At 43.0% G+C, this 15,638-nt stretch overlaps 2 protein-coding genes across 18 annotated transcripts in view; one reads left to right on the forward strand and one right to left on the reverse strand.

Annotated features, from left to right (window-relative positions):
- usp9 (ubiquitin specific peptidase 9) overlaps positions 1–8,975 on the forward strand; it is a 76,208-nt gene extending 67,233 nt beyond the window's left edge. For 6 of the 17 annotated variants that reach the window (XM_063213631.1, XM_063213628.1, XM_063213635.1 and 3 more), the window contains 7 exons: positions 223–521; positions 1,604–1,692; positions 1,806–1,962; positions 2,296–2,508; positions 4,077–4,184; positions 5,672–5,767; positions 6,274–8,975. In XM_063213631.1, the coding sequence (XP_063069701.1) occupies positions 223–521; positions 1,604–1,692; positions 1,806–1,962; positions 2,296–2,508; positions 4,077–4,184; positions 5,672–5,767; positions 6,274–6,549 (1,238 nt within the window). In that variant the 3' untranslated portion in view covers positions 6,550–8,975. The remainder of the gene's footprint in view (positions 1–222; positions 522–1,603; positions 1,693–1,805; positions 1,963–2,295; positions 2,509–4,076; positions 4,185–5,671; positions 5,768–6,273) is intronic. The other 11 variants (XM_063213638.1, XM_063213641.1, XM_063213639.1 and 8 more) reach the window with 8 other exon arrangements.
- Positions 8,976–11,775: 2,800 nt separating this feature from the next.
- Positions 11,776–15,345, reverse strand: rpl8 (ribosomal protein L8). The gene is made up of 6 exons (XM_063213647.1): positions 15,243–15,345; positions 14,458–14,601; positions 14,232–14,373; positions 13,646–13,864; positions 13,110–13,225; positions 11,776–11,973 (listed from the first exon to the last, which is right to left on the reverse strand). The coding sequence occupies exons 2-6, from the start codon at positions 14,593–14,595 to the stop codon at positions 11,815–11,817; spliced, it is 774 nt and encodes a 257-aa protein (XP_063069717.1). The 5' UTR covers positions 14,596–14,601; positions 15,243–15,345; the 3' UTR covers positions 11,776–11,814.
- Between the last annotated feature and the right edge of the window lie 293 nt (positions 15,346–15,638).

Genomic DNA, 15,638 nt, shown 5'->3' on the forward strand with positions numbered 1-15,638 from the left:
ACATCTTAAACAGTACTATTAAATGCAGCCAGGAATCATGGATAGATACAATGTCTTACTGTCTAAATATTGCTTTGTTGAACAATGCCAATGTGAGATAAAGACATGTCTTGTATGAATAGTACATTTATACCATATATATATACAATGTCTTGCTAAACATTGCTTTGTGTGAACCATTCTGTTGCGAGATTAAGACACGTGTGCGTGATGCATCTTCAGGGGACTCTGTCTCCTCTTCTCCGCCCTCCGCAGGCAACCCGCCGCTGGCCAACCCCTACGGCGACGCCAACCTGACGGCGCCCATCATGCCGCTGCAGCAGCTGGTGGCCGAGATCCTCTTTGTGCGCACCAGCTACGTCAAGAAGATCATCGAGGACTGCAGCAACTCGGAGGAGACCATCAAGCTGCTGCGCTTCTGCTGCTGGGAGAACCCCCAGTTCTCCTCCACCGTGCTCAGCGAGCTGCTCTGGCAGGTCAGGACCCCGCTAGCACTAGCTCAGCCCCCGAGCAACGGCAAGGTGGGGGCGTCAGGGTCAGGGGAGTCTCTCTGGGCGGGGGGCGTGGGCTTGGGTGGGGAGAGTCTTTTGGGACTTTAGGGGATGCTGCTGGGCTGGGTGCTTGTGGTGACTGTTAGCTGGCTAGTGCCACTATAGTAATGGTAAGGGGTGGGTATTGGCAACAATCTCACGATACGATACGTATTGTGAAACATGCGCATCCCGATACATAGCCTTCAAGGCAATATATATTCCTTTGTTTTACATTTTTAAGAAAACAGACATATGTATAATCAAATGTTACTTTTTTGTTTTTCTGTAGAGCAACAGTTACTGCATGTGACAGCCTTCACAAAGCCGTTGGCCTACTGCATAGCAAGGACCAACTGTCAGATGTAGTTTCAGCTAATGGAAAACTTAATTTTAGTTGCACATGACATATCGTGATACTGATCCAATGGATCCCCCTGGGTCTCGAATAAATAATTGAATTGAATCGAATTGAATTCTTATGAGTCAGGAGAGGAGCAGTGAAGATAAAAATGTTGCGACAAGCTTTAATCTTATGCACACAAGGATGAAATTTCACCGGTAGTGGCCTTGTTCACAAATTCACTGTCAGAATGGAAAACGTAATTTTGCTTTGCTCAATTTGCTTCCATGTCTCCCCGTTGTAAGTCTCCCGAAGTCAGTGATGACTGTTGGCTGGGCTAATGTTGCCATAGTTGGTCAATTCAGCCTTGTATTATCATTACGTTACTCTTACAAGTCTCTGGCTTGTCTCAGTCAGCCATGAATTCTTGATGGCAGCCAGGATAGATGGTTTTGATATTCACATTTCACACTACCACAAATATCCACTGTCTGAGAAGGGGTTTAAAAGCAGGCCTGAGGAGAAGTATCCAGAACCTTTTGCAGGAAATGAAATGAACTCTGTCTAATAGCAATGATCTGATTATCTGATTGTACAATCTAATAGTCAGTTCCTTCAGACTAAAATTGCACAAACCTTTCAGGACATGTAAATGCTAACTGATAATTACATATGTTGCTTGCTTGATCGTAATACTGATGTTGTCTTTTTTTTCTGTCTCTGGTCACAGGTGGCTTATTCTTACACTTACGAGCTTAGGCCTTATTTGGATCTGCTGTTGCAGATTCTTCTTATCGAAGACTCCTGGCAGACCCATAGGTAACCTGATTCAACTTGGAACTTCATTGAATTATTCCCCCCTCGTCTTTTCCCCTAAACTTGCCCATCAAAGATAAATCATCACTCCTGTCTCCTCTCTCTGTCTTTCCCAGAATTCATAATGTGTTGAAAGGGATCCCAGATGACCGGGATGGGCTATTCGACACCATCCAGCGCTCCAAGAACCACTATCAGAAGAGGGCCTACCAGTGCATCAAATGCATGGTGGCCCTCTTCAGCAACTGCTCTGTGGCCTATCAGATCCTGCAGGTAACCCTCATGTCAAATTGTAATGACACTGTAAATGCACTTGAGTTTGCATTTGCCCATACACATAACAGCAGTATCTAACGGCCATTGACGGTTTCATTTACACATCATTTAGCATTATTGTGAAACAAAGTGATTTCGATGCTTTAAGGTTTGATACCTTTGGCAGTCTTATTTTGATGCATGTACAGCCTAGTTAATATTTACACACGTCTGATTATAGAAGCACCATTTGGCCTGGTGTACCTGCATAAATCATGCTTGTGTCTGAGTGAGTGGTCCATCGCTGTCCATGACATGTTATGTGACGACCTTTTGGTCCTCCCTCCGCAGAGTAACGGCGACCTGAAGAGGAAGTGGACATGGGCGGTGGAGTGGCTGGGCGACGAGCTGGAGCGCCGGCCGTACACGGGCAACGCCCAGTACACCTACAACAACTGGTCCCCGCCCGTGCAGAGCAACGAGACCTCCAACGGATACTTCCTGGAGCGCTCGCACAGCGCCCGCATGACCCTGGCCAAAGCCTGCGAACTCTGCCCAGAGGAGGTGAGTGGTCACGTCACGCCACGTCGCTCTGTCCTTAGCCAGCCCAGCCAGTGACCTCTTAACCCATTGTGTCCTGGAGCGACATATACGCTGCATTCAGGTTCTTGAGATTTGAGCTGTTTTATTTAAAATGTGAGTATGTTAGAGCTGAATGAACACATTCTAGTGCAAGATGAAGGTTCTAGCTTTTAAAATGCAACTTATTTAATGTTTTTATGTGCTTCGGAGGCTGAGATATTTAGGTTTTAATAGGGAGAGGGCACCTTTTCCCAAAAAGGGCTTAGGCTAAAATGGGTTAAGGCCCAGCATTACCACCAGACACCCACCCAGTCGCATAACATAGCCATGCTTGCTTAGCCTCCACTGCTACTCTGCAGAGCTGTGGTAGAGACAAGGCCTCATAGATTGTATTTGAGAGTGTTAAAACTGTGTAGTGCTCTGCTAATGAGGGTAGGTGCAGGACGTAGCTAAACAAACTGCAGGAGATGAACAGGGATAAGTGTCTGCACACTGTCACTTCTAAACATTTATTTTCCTTTTTTAATTTGTGAAGTACTACAAAGATGGTGAGCCTGATTTAGTTGACTTGGCTTCGCTTGTAAACTTGTTGGGGAAGTGTCAAATGACTCCTGCTTAGAGAAAGAAGCTCAGGTTCATCAGTGTGCAGTCAGCAATGTGTCATTTCACTGCCTTCAGTAACACCTTTAGGAGCTGTGCTAGTGTGTGGCCAATTGTCCCTCTTCATAGAAAGCTTCATGGAGACCCCATTGGTCTTCTTTGTAAAACCATGGTCATTTAAATGGATGAATGAATAAGTTTGTTGCTATTTATTTATTTTAACGTTTTGAAGGGGCTTTTAGTTGCTGCCTTAGTTTGCTTTGTTTATGTATTTTTAAAACATTTTATAGGGTGATGATGCTAGTTGCTTTGCAAGACTGCTATCTAGTTTCTGAAACATGCACACATTTTTGCAGCATTTGGGTTTGAAACCAATAATTACTTTTTGTAGGCACCAATTTGGCTTTGATTGAATCTTTTCTTTGGAAGGGTTTTGAACGAGAGCCCAAGTGCTACTTAATCCTGCAGCCAGAAACAGCTTTTTTTCATTCTTTAATGCTGTTTGGGTATATCTAGCTGACTGAGTAACTGCTCTGTGCTTCACTATGGTTAGGGCTTTGAGTTTTCGACTGTTTTCTTTGAACATTTTTACCCCTAATCACGCAGTGTTAGCATTTTAAGCCCACTCAACAGAACCAACGTTTCACATTTTTACAATAGTCTTACCCCCATAGGCTTTTCCCCTGATTTTACCTAGGCTTAGTTACACCTTATTCTCACCCAAAAAAACATGTAGAAACAAATGCAGTATTGTAAAAATGTACTAATTTATTCAGTAATTTATTTTAATTTGACCACTTGCACTGCTTGAAAATGTGAAATGTTAAGGACATAAACCATCTTATCTATCCATTCTTCTTAATATTTCATAACAAAAAGAAAAGCGTAACCCTTTGGCACTTTGTTTTTACCTCCGTATGCATTGTTCGATTGCCATTTCAAAACTATAGTGCCACTTAACGAAGCACGAGGCTGTGTCGGAGGAGGACGGGGTCCGGAAGCCGTCCTCGCCTCAACAGCTAATGCCAGGGGAGGTGGCAGTCCAACCGCAGAACACTGTAAGACTTGCACCTCCCCCTCTTTCCCCCCCAGCACCCACTATATATATTTTATATATAATCGCCATCTGCGTTTGCTCATCTTATACTTTCTTTTAATATGGGTTATGGGTTATTTGCTTTTGGGGTTTCTTCCCCTTTTTATTTTGAATAGAAACAAAAAATAATCTTTATCTTTAAATGTTTACAGCGTGTTCCCCCCCATACCCATCCCCTTCCCATTTCCTATACCCGCCCTGACCCCACCCCACTCCTTACTGGGTTTTTTTCCTACTTCCAAAAGTGCCATTTTATTTTTATATTTTTATTTATTTGAATCTATCGTCTCCATCTCAGTGTCTTCTTAACCATCACCTGTTTTTTCTTCCTTCCCCAACCTCGGTTCAAACACTAAATGACTGGAAAGAAATGTGATCGAAAACTCTAAGCCTTGGCTATAGCGTACAGAAATGATTTATCTTAAAATGGTGTGTGTAATGTCTGTGTGTGTCCATGTGTTGTCTACCATAATGTTGTTTTGTTGACAAGTAGGGTTGTTAGCGTTTAGTGTATCGTGACAGTGCGTGTCGACATCTTTTAGAAGTTGAGGGCAGGCGTTAAACTCTATTTGGCAAACCCACACCACCAGAATCTAAAACATTGTGTGCAAATGCTAGTTTCTTAGTTTTTGTATGACCATTCCATGTTGGACAATGATTCTTTCATTCTTTTCAGTTTATCTTTCAGAAGCACTAGGTTTTAAATCTTATTCTTAAATCTTATTGAGCCTTGCCAGTGTACTGTCTCGGTATCTTGTCTTTATGTGGACATATTGAACCATTTTCCCCATTAGTGTCTTGTGTCCATGTCTTCTTTGCTTATCAGGTTTTTCCATTTCATCATTTCGTCAAAGTACATCATCAATCTGGTGTTAAATTCCATAGATGACCGGAATCCATTGGCTACAAAAAATGCCTATTAGTTGATCCAAAGGATCTTTTTGTAGCTTCACTTCCTCAGCGTTTTATTTTTATTTTTTTAATGACGATGATGGCAGACTGCAGTGTGTCATGTAGCTCCTTGACACCTGCAGCGATGAGGTAGCAGAGAGAGAGAGATGGAGAGAGAGATGGAGAGAGAAGGAGAGTCATCATACACATGCGCTGCTCATTAAATGAAGTCGCTCACACTGTGCTGTGGCACGCCAGGCTCTCAGTAGCCTGCCTCCTCCACCTCATCAGCATAATTGGGTTCCCCATCTCCACTCCTGAAGGCCACATGCATTATTCAAAGAAGCGCCACACCATTTATTTTCTTTTCTTTTCTTTTTTTTTTTTTTTAATTGAGTTCAAAGTTGAATTGTGTGAAGGGAGGGTGGGTGGCTGCAGTGAGCTCAATTTTATTTAAGGCGTTATTAAATGCGTTCCAAAGTTGAAAGTGGGCTGTTTTTGACGAGGAGACTATACGTTTGTTCTGAGAATGTCTCTGCGCTTTTCCTTGGTGCCCAGGAGCCTGACGACCAGGATGCCCCGGAAGACCAGGACTCCTCTCCCCCTGAAGACACCTCCCTGTACCCCAACTCTCCAGGGACCCAGTATCAACAGGTACACACACACACACACACACACACACACACACACACAGTGTAAAACCTGGGAAATAGTGTCACTATTGTTCCCACTTAACTTCAGAAACTTACTTCATTTGAAATATACTTTATCTACAATACAATACAACCAGTATTTATGTAGTATTGTAAATATGCTTAATAATAAATAATACTTATATAATATATAATATAATATATTATATATAATATAATATAATATATAGAATATATAATAAATATACTTCATTTGAATATGGTGATTCATTTTGATCGACCAAAATCGGTAGACCAAAGTATTTTGGCAATTTTGTAGATGGAAGTGAGAATTTCAAGAATTTTCTTGGTCCTGTTGCATGATGTTATTTTGATGCTGTGCCGCGTGCATAATGGTGAGAAGAGCATCCCATGATTCATTACTTTGTGGCGTGATGTAATTTGTTGACATCGTGCACTTTTGTTGTGTGTCATTTTAACATTGCGTTCCCTCTTGTGTGCCCGCAGCAGAACAACCACCCCCACGGTCAGGGTCAGCCCTACACAGGCCCGGCAGCGCAGCATATGAACAACCCCCAGCGCCCCGGCCCCGGCCCAGCCCCAGCCTCCACCTCCGGATCCGGTTCTGGCTCTGCCCCAGGCACCACCGGCTCCACCGGCCCTGGCACTAGCACTGGCACCGGCTCTGGGTCTGGATCTGGATCTGGATCTGGACCCCGAGCACAAGAGAACTGGGAGCCCACTGAGGAGGTGCCGCCGGCCCAGACCACCACCAAGGAGTAGCAGCAGCAGCAGCAACCAGACAGCCACAGCCAAGGCCTCAGTAGCGCCTGCTCAAATAACTCCTCCTCCTTCTCCTCCTTCGTCGCCGCCGTTGCCGCACCTCTGCCCTTAAAAAAATGAAATCATTAAGCCTGTGCGCTCCTCCTCCACCCTCCTGCCCTCCCCTCCCTGCTCCTCTTCCTCCTCCTCCGTCTAGCTCGCTCGCTCTATCTCTTTATCTCTGTCTCGCTCTTCATCAAGAGAGGAGAGGTGGTCTGGGGTGGCCCCAATGTCCACCACGCCGCACCGCACCCCCATCCGTACTATGACCCCCTCCACCCCAACACCATCCACATCCACACCTCTCCACTCCAGGCCCCCCTGCTGTATCCAGAATTCAGCTTTTTTTTCTTTATCAGTTTTTTTTATTATTATTATTATTATTATTATTTTGTTTTTGTTAATTTTTCTTTTTTTCTCTCTTTTTTTTTGTACCTGGAGTGTAGGGTGCTACTCTTTTCACCGCGCCCTCTGCAAGTGGGACTTCTCCTGACATATAACCGCCTGCAGTGGATAGCCAAGCCTGCAGTGGAATATAGTGCGTAGTGTCGTACATAAACACACAACAAACAAACAAACCAATGAAAAGAAAAAAGAGATACATCAAATGGGCCTGAGGCGCTTTTGTCAAGGTTGACAAATGTATATAGTATGTTAATGTTTTGACTGTTCAGAAATAAATAAAAACAAAAAGATAAAAAAAACACACAACTGCGCAACAAGTGTCAGTTTGCTGTTTGGGGGCGTCTTGCAAATCTATGAGAGAAAACACAAAACGACAACAACAAAAACTACGGAAAAAAAATACAAAAAGGAAAAAAAAAAAAGAAGAAAAAAACGGCACCAATTTTGTTTTCTCACCTGTGCTCAGAAGTGAGGTTTGGTCTGGACTGCCGAAGGGCAGTGTATGGGAGTCATTGGTTTAGGAAAGACGGACATGGCTTCAATTGTTCCTGTCGACTTACACCAGACTGGACCAGCTCCACAGCTACCGTATCGGAGTTGGTGCTGGCAAAGAGAACCCTTAGAAATGGTTGGGTGAAAAACTTTTATGGTCATTATTTTTCCCTTCTGCCCCCCTTTACCCTCCTTGTTTTGGGTTGATGTGACAAGTGGTGATTTTGTTTCCAGAGAAAAAACTATCATTGCCTTTTTTCTTTCTTTTCATTTCTTTTTTTTCTGCTGTTTCGAGACCTTTTTTGAAAAAAAAGCTCTAGTTAATATGCTGTAACATTTAGCATGGCTTCACATCTGAATAGTGTAGCCAAACGGGAAAGAATATGATCATTCATGACAGCTGTAATCCTTAATCCAGAGCTCTTCTGACAAAGCCGCCTTCTTTTGGTTTTCTTTACTGCTCTTTTTAATTTCAGTTTTCCTCTTAAGACATTGTCTGCTATTAATTTTGAACCAATGTAAGAATAAGTGGCTTTTCAATTGCACATATAATCCTTGCTCACTCATTCAACAAGTCCAGGTTTTTTTTGTTTTATTTTCTTTCTTTTTTCCTCCCCTCTGGTGGGCTAAAAAAGCGCTTAGTTTTGGACAATAGGAATTACAAACTAATATAAAGACGGAGAAGCAAAATGTATATGCAACGACTTTTGCAATGCCAGGATGCAAGGAACACAACAGACTGTGCTTTGTGTGGCCAGTTTGTCGGTCCTGGGTGGAGCCCAGTGTTGGACGGGCACTGAAGCAGAGCTCCTGGTGGCTAGAGAGATGGCATGGGTTGGGGTGGGGGAGAGCAAGGGGGCAAGACGGCAGAACTGACCGCCCCCCACCACCGCCACCCAATCCCACGGCCCCTTCTACTGGAATGAACGCAGGCTTATTTTTCAGACTCTTCATCCAAGGGGATCGGACATGAAAGCAGGGTTGTATCATAAGATAACTGCTGGTTAGTCGTGTTGCAACTTGAGATAAAGTTAATCTTCTTTAGGAGTAAAGGTAACCATCAGTAAATACTGTATTTAATTGGTAACTTGAATGCGTGTTTTTTTTTCCCCTCTTCCTCTGTCTAAAAAAAAATACCAAATACTCCTGCAAATGAACATATTCTGCCCACCATATAATATTTAAATACTTTGCTGTTTTATTTTATAGAATTTATTTTGTTGTATTTCACTAAAATAGAATTTGATTTAAGAGGAACATTTTTTGTCCTTGTGTTATTTTTAAAGAAGATATGGACTGTACAGAGTTCTTCGCCCTGTTTTTTGCCGACTTTTGTTTTGGCCATGGTGTGACGTTGAATTCTGGAGCTACAGTCGCGATGTGAACTTTCACTTTGTGAGGTTTTTTTGTGCACAGAAATATTACAAAACAGAAAAAAATCAACAAAAAAAGCATTGCGCCCTTCAAGAATAAAGAAAACGGAATCTTGACACTGTAACTGTCTCGTTTTATTTATGAATCTTTGTAAATATGTGGTGCACATAAAAATAACAATAAAAATAACAAAATAATTTGTTTTTCTGTGAATTATCTAGAGCAGCAAGCTGTTTAGATGGGTGATTGCAAACTTGCATGGACTTAAAATGGGAAAGTCTACAAAACAATGCGGTGCATATCAAAGGTGCAATATTTAGTTATCTGATCAAATTTGAAATTGCTCCAGATGTACCCAATTTCAAGAGAATACATTTCGGTTAAGGTTTTCATTAAGTGTATAGCAACTGTTGTTTCAAGAAGGAGGCCACATCTTGCTTAGCAGTGTTTTTTATTGCACACCAGCCGACAGCTGGGAAACACAGTATAGCTGTAACTGTAAAATGGCAGTATAAAATAAAAGTATGTGGAGGGAAATACAACTATATATTGCACCTTTTGAAAGCTTTCCATTGTGTCTGTAGTTTCTTACCATTTTGTTCTATGACACTTTTGACTTGATCAATTCTGCTGGGTAAACTATTCATCACCCTGTACTCAAACCATTTTGCATATTACTCTGAAATATTCATTCTGTATTACAGCCACCTGCCAACATTTGCCAGCATGTTCAGTTTGAGCCAGGGCCGGAGCTATAAGGGGTACAAGCAGGGCATTTGCCCCGGGGTCCAAGGCCCTGCTGTATTGGTGTTGGGCACCTTATTGTGACCTCGGCAGGCTGTATGGAGGGGCCCTATTGGTGGTTTGCCCTGGGGCCCTGTGTGCAATTGTTCCGCCACTGCTTTGAGCACTACATGATGAAACTACAACCAACCATCAAACTGTGTCTTCTGAGCTTTGCAAGTGATATTGACACAAGTTTGAAATTGTGTGCTTTAATGTATTTTCCACAAATTCCTGCTGTATGGAATAGGGGGAGCTGATGGTTGGACAAAGGAGTCAGTTGCCCCAGACCCAAGAAGAGGTGGGGCACAGAATTGGGTCCTCATTGCAGTGAATGTATTAGGTAGGGGGCCCTTTCAAATTACTTTGTCCTGGCCTGGGTCTGGCCAAAGCTGTCATCTGCCTTGTATAAGATTATAAGGGTGTTTTCCCTGTATCATTTCTCAATGTTTGGGCCGTTTTCATTAACTTGGTCACCTTTCAGTTACCTACCAAACCTTTGTGTGTAAGGTTGTCGACATGCTATTAATGATTTTATTTCACAGGCACAACTGCCCTGTTGCCATGGTGAAAGTGGTCTGACTTCCCCTAACTGCGATGAGGCAGCAAAAGAACATCAACATTAACTCCAAATGTCTTTGTGACGTGTGGGCATCAGGGGCGTAAAGTATACCCCTGTAGCCCCCGCGAGGCAGGGGGGCCCATACTTGGCAGGGGGCCCACATGGGCCCTTGACTTGAAGAAACGGGCCCCCTCCACATGGATAGGCCCTCTTTTTTCGTTCAGTGGCCCATTCTTGGTATCTTGCATGGGGGCCTGAAGTACTTGCGTTACGCCAGCGGTGGGCATGCAAAGTACTGTGTGGACTAAATTCATCCACCCATATAAAATAACTAATACGGCCTACAACCATGTTGCCAACATTGACACATTTCCCCTTTATCCCACCTAAAGTAGTGTTAATTCATGCTAAACTGATGAATGACTGACCCAGATATACAATACATGAGGGTCTGGTTAGTTTGCATTATTAGTTTGCATCATGCAGCGCCCCTGCATGACACAATTGTCTGTACTTGGTTGGTGCCCCTGGTTCTTAAGGATCACACATTGTCCATTTAAAAAAAAAAAAACTTCTCCTTGTAGGTAAGGATATGAATTTGTGTAGCAGGAAAAAAGTTTCTCCCATCAGAATGTATGCCATTAAGATCACGATATGAATTGGGAAATAAAATGAGCTAGATAACATTATAAATGCAAGCCATGTATTGAAGTGGCCATGTATTGACCCACCAGACTCATCACCCTGCACCACACTGGATGGGAACCTGGGTGTTAAATAAGAAAGTACGATCGTAGCAAGCAGAGGGTTTGCACTCAGCAGTACAGTAATGTAGAACACTAATGGAAGCTTATCCTGATGAGCAGTGTTCTCAAAATACACTGTGATCCAGCCATTTACCAGTCTAAGCAGCAGAAATGTCAGAATTGTATATTAGTATGGTATGTACCGTTAGCTCACATTTGAGTTCTTTTACTTCAGACATCCCAGTGACCCTCTGATGAAGACGGAAGTTATACCGGCGAAACAGATCAGGTAAAAGATAAAACTTTAACGTGTCTGAAGTAAAGGAAAAACTGAAGTGTGATTTAAACCGTTACACATAATGTACATTATACATTAAAATGTCTGTGGGTGGAGTCTGTCATACTGCATTGGAGGTACTGAATATCCTAAATTGCCATTTTAATCTACAAGACCATTGACCATTTGCCATTTTCACAAGTCTCGCTTGTTCAATTCAGGCTCCGACTTTTTTAATAGCTGCTTAAAGCCATAGCATTGATCACAGAGCACTTCATTGGGCATCACTGTGGAGGGAGCTTACACTTAAATCTATGCCACTCAACATCTGCAGCCTGAAGTATTTTTGTTGATGGATTACAATGATTCACTACAGCAGGCTGCAAACCTTTTGGCCACACACATTAGTAAGGTCTTATCTTTAAGATGTTGTTCACCTCAGATCTAATTTTAGGACATGTTATTCGCAATTCCAAGGCAGGACTAATAGCTTACCATTTACCCCATTATCCATGCAAGATTAAGATAAAAAAAGACCAAAACAAATGTTCTTGGGACATTTTTCTTTTTTATTAACAAGACACAGATTAGTTCTCCTTGTCCTGGACGGTCTTTGTTCCGCGCAGTCTGCCAGTACGACGGGCAGCGATGAGACCGACCTTGCGACCAGCTGGGGCGTCCCTCCTGATAGTTGAGGGCTTGCCAATATGCTGATGGTTACCACCACCGAAGGGATGCTCAACGGGCTGTGAGAAGGGAGAGGAGAAAAGTAACACATTTAGGTCTCCAGGATTTTAAAACAATCAACAGCAAACAGTTTTCCAAATGGACACAGTATTTCATAGGGTCGAAGCACATGGCAAGAGAACATCTCAGTTGAGTGAGTGAACAGCTATTTGCAGAATTTAGTAAGGCTTCTGTTTGGCACACATAGAGGGCCCCAAATTTCACCTCAGTGAAAATGTCATCAAATATTCTCTAAAAACACCATCAAAATGTCAATTTGGTTAACTTCAGTTAGGCAGGCACTGAAAAGTTAACATTTTGTTTAACATGTTAAGCCACTCTCCTTAAAGTGGGAAGTTCTCAATTCTTCTTAGATATATTCAGAGTGCTCCAAACCACTCATAGGGTTTTCAGGCCGACCAGAGCGGTGCCCGTGGGGCCCGCACCGGTTACGTTCAGCACTTAAGTGCTTACAGGGTTCCCACACCTTTATCATGAACAAATTCAAGGACTTTTCAAGCACCAATTTTTCAGTTTTCCAGCACCTTTAATAGGTCGCGGGAATGGGGTGTGGGGGTCCTCCCCCAGAAAATGTTGTGTTTTTAAAACGCAATTTCCTGCATATTAATCTATTTTAAGATGTCGAATGGCAAATCCCATCTGATATCTCACTCCCTCAGAATTTTGATGTACCTGAACAATTTATTTCCATTATTTGGTTTACCGAGTTTGACTTGACACACATTTCAAGCATTTTCAAGCACTTCACCAAAAATTCAAGCATGTTCACAACCTTGAAAACACTTAATTGAAATTCAAGCATTTTCAAGGAATTCAAGCACCCGTGAGAACCCTGTGCTTATCTGCGAACCGCCCTTGTTCATACCGGGCTCTGAAACCAATAATTTTGCGGTTCGCATTGCGAACCAACTTTCCTGTTCGCGAACGCTAATATCTGGTGTGAACACGACGGTCGGTTCGTGATTAGGTGCGGGAACGGACACAGTACTCAGTCGGCCTGCACGCGCCTTCAGAGCACGCTTCAGGGAACCATGCAAATCCTTACAATTAAGTATACAAAGTATTTCAAGAGGAAGAAAGTTGATGTTTGGCACATTACTCCAACAAGCAATAGATGTAGTAAAGAGTGACTTACGTTCATAGCCACACCACGGACACGTGGCCAGCAGTTTCTCTTGGCCTTGTACTTGTGGTAGGCACGACCGGCCTTCAGGATGGGCTTGTCAATACGACCACCACCAGCAACAACACCTTCACACAAACACAAGATGAAGAGTTGTGAGGACCCGACTCGGTCACAAAAAGTAGCAAAATTAGTCTGCAGATCCACGTCTCCACATGGTTTTGGACATAGTGGCAAAACCATCTTGAATGAAACCACGCACACCAAAACGGTTTCACAAAAAAACGTTTGAGATTAATTTGGAGACTATAGCAAAAGGCAAGCATATTTTTACACATTAATCCGCCTTCAGCTCTGGATGTGAAGGCCACCAGTCTAATCTCCATTGAATTGTTCAAAAGAAAATACCAAGACTTGATTGTCCCTAAGGGAGACAATTGTCTTTGACCTCAATCCCATCACCCATACATACAAAGTAGTCCATGCAGCACACGACAAGAAATGTGTAAAAACATGAAACTGTGCACTGCCTGGCATGTCAATCTTACCGACGATAGCTCTGTTGGCGGAGCTGACGACCTTCTTGGAGCCAGAGGGCAGCTTGACTCTGGTCTTCTTGGTCTCTGGGTTGTGGGAGATGACGGTGGCGTAGTTCCCGGAGGCGCGGGCCAGCTTGCCCCTGTCTCCTGGCTTCTCCTCCAGGGAGCACACGATGGTACCCTCAGGCATGGTTCCCACGGGGAGAACGTTGCCGATATTCAGCTGGGCTAAATGGGCCAAACACACAGCACAGCATCCACCATCAGCCCACACACAAAACGCTTCATAGAAATGCCTAGAATGATTCTTACAGGAAAACTAATCAGCTACTTTGTACTTGTAATCTAAAATTTCCAAGATTTTTTTTTCCAGGTGAGCCACCTCCTCCTGTACCACCTCACGGAGTAATATTAAATTACTGTAATCAGTCCAAACTTAGACCAAGCTGCACATACTACTACTGCTTTAAAATAATAAGCTACATGCCAAAGTTACACCAATCAACTGCCACACATCTAAAGAGCAAAACACCTCCACATGTCATTATGCCTACATGCCACGAACACGCTGCTTCAAGCATGTTTACACACTCACCCTTCTTGCCGCAGTAGATGAACTGGCCAGTGTGGATTCCCTCAGCTGCAACGAACAGCTCAGTCCTCTTCTTGAACCTGTATGGGTCACGGAATGTCACCTTGGCCAGGGGAGCTCCACGGCCGGGGTCGTGGATGATGTCCTGCGAGGTTCAGATGGGACAATTAGTTGACGGGTTAAAGCTTACAGGACAGACATCATTTCACCACAGAGCTCAGCAACGTACCTTCACGATTCCCTTGATGTAGCCATGGCGTTCAGCAAAGTCAATGTGTCGGAGTTTAGCCGGGCCTTTCCTGTGCTGGACATGGGCTTTGAAGACGGAGCCCGCACCTTTTCTCTGACCCCTGATCACACGTCCCATTTTGGCCTGAGCAGAGGGAGCACATCAGTGTCAAGTCAGTACAGTTTAGCCAATCAACATTTATCTACCGGCATAAACATTGTCAACCACTCGCTTTGCTAGACGATCCGATTGTCAGGACAGCACAGCTTTTCAGTTCCGCAAGGAATTTGACTGGAACACAGTAATGTTAACATACTTCACCGCCAAGAGAAGCCACATTTCTGGCTCATCGGCGTACGTACACACCGGTTAGCACTCAACTAGTTAGCAACTTAGCCAACCATTTTCATGACAAGTTTGAGGGAGAAGGGATATAGCCTACAAACCGCTTACGTATGCGCATACAAACGCAAGCAATATACACACATATTGTGCATACTAATGTGCGCTTACCGCAATTCTGCTAAATGTACATACATACATATGCCAGCTCGCGCTAGCTACGCATGTAGCAAAGCCGAGCCTGGACCATGTCTACATTCTGAAACAGTGACCAAAATAGTTACTTTATATCTAAATGTGGGCCATGAATTAGGTAACTCAACGCAGATTTGTACACATTAGAGTCAACATAATACATTTTACAGCCAAAAAAGTTTGGATGGACGAAATATAATGCCGATTTTGGTTAGATTGAGTTGGGAACAAGAAAGACATTCTCCTACCTAAAAACTCCGTTGACGGAAAGAGGAAGCTAGAGAGGGGGTTACGGAATTTCTTCCGGAGAAATGAAGACCGAGCAAACGGAAGTTTGCAAAATAAAAGCACAATGGATTTTTTTTACCCCGTGAAAATGTGTAATGGTCAGAATATTGTGCTTTTTTTGCAAGGAAACTCATAAAATATTGTAACAATACAAATGGACAAAATAAACATTTGTTTTTGTACCAGTTAGCACTTCAATTTATCTTATTTTGAAGAGTGTAAATTGTCATAAAGAAAGTTAATAGGCTAAAGTAGGCTGATATGCTGAAAATATGTTATAATAAATGTAACATGCTGTACAACGTCATAACATTATGGTGTTATGTATCACTTTAGATTTAGAATATTGATGTTTA

The sequence above is a fragment of the Engraulis encrasicolus genome, chromosome 13, assembly GCF_034702125.1.
Source record: "Engraulis encrasicolus isolate BLACKSEA-1 chromosome 13, IST_EnEncr_1.0, whole genome shotgun sequence".
Classification (NCBI taxonomy): domain Eukaryota; kingdom Metazoa; phylum Chordata; class Actinopteri; order Clupeiformes; family Engraulidae; genus Engraulis; species Engraulis encrasicolus.

Excerpts from the sequence above, each read along its gene's own strand:
- rpl8 (XM_063213647.1), bottom strand. The coding sequence starts at position 14,595 with ATGGGACGTGTGATCAGGGGTCAGAGAAAAGGTGCGGGCTCCGTCTTC. Across the intron at positions 14,374-14,457 it reads ACATCAAGGGAATCGTGAAG|GACATCATCCACGACCCCGG; the intron begins GTACGTTGCTGA and ends TGAACCTCGCAG. Across the intron at positions 11,974-13,109 it reads TCCGTGGTGTGGCTATGAAC|CCCGTTGAGCATCCCTTCGG; the intron begins GTAAGTCACTCT and ends CCCTTCTCACAG.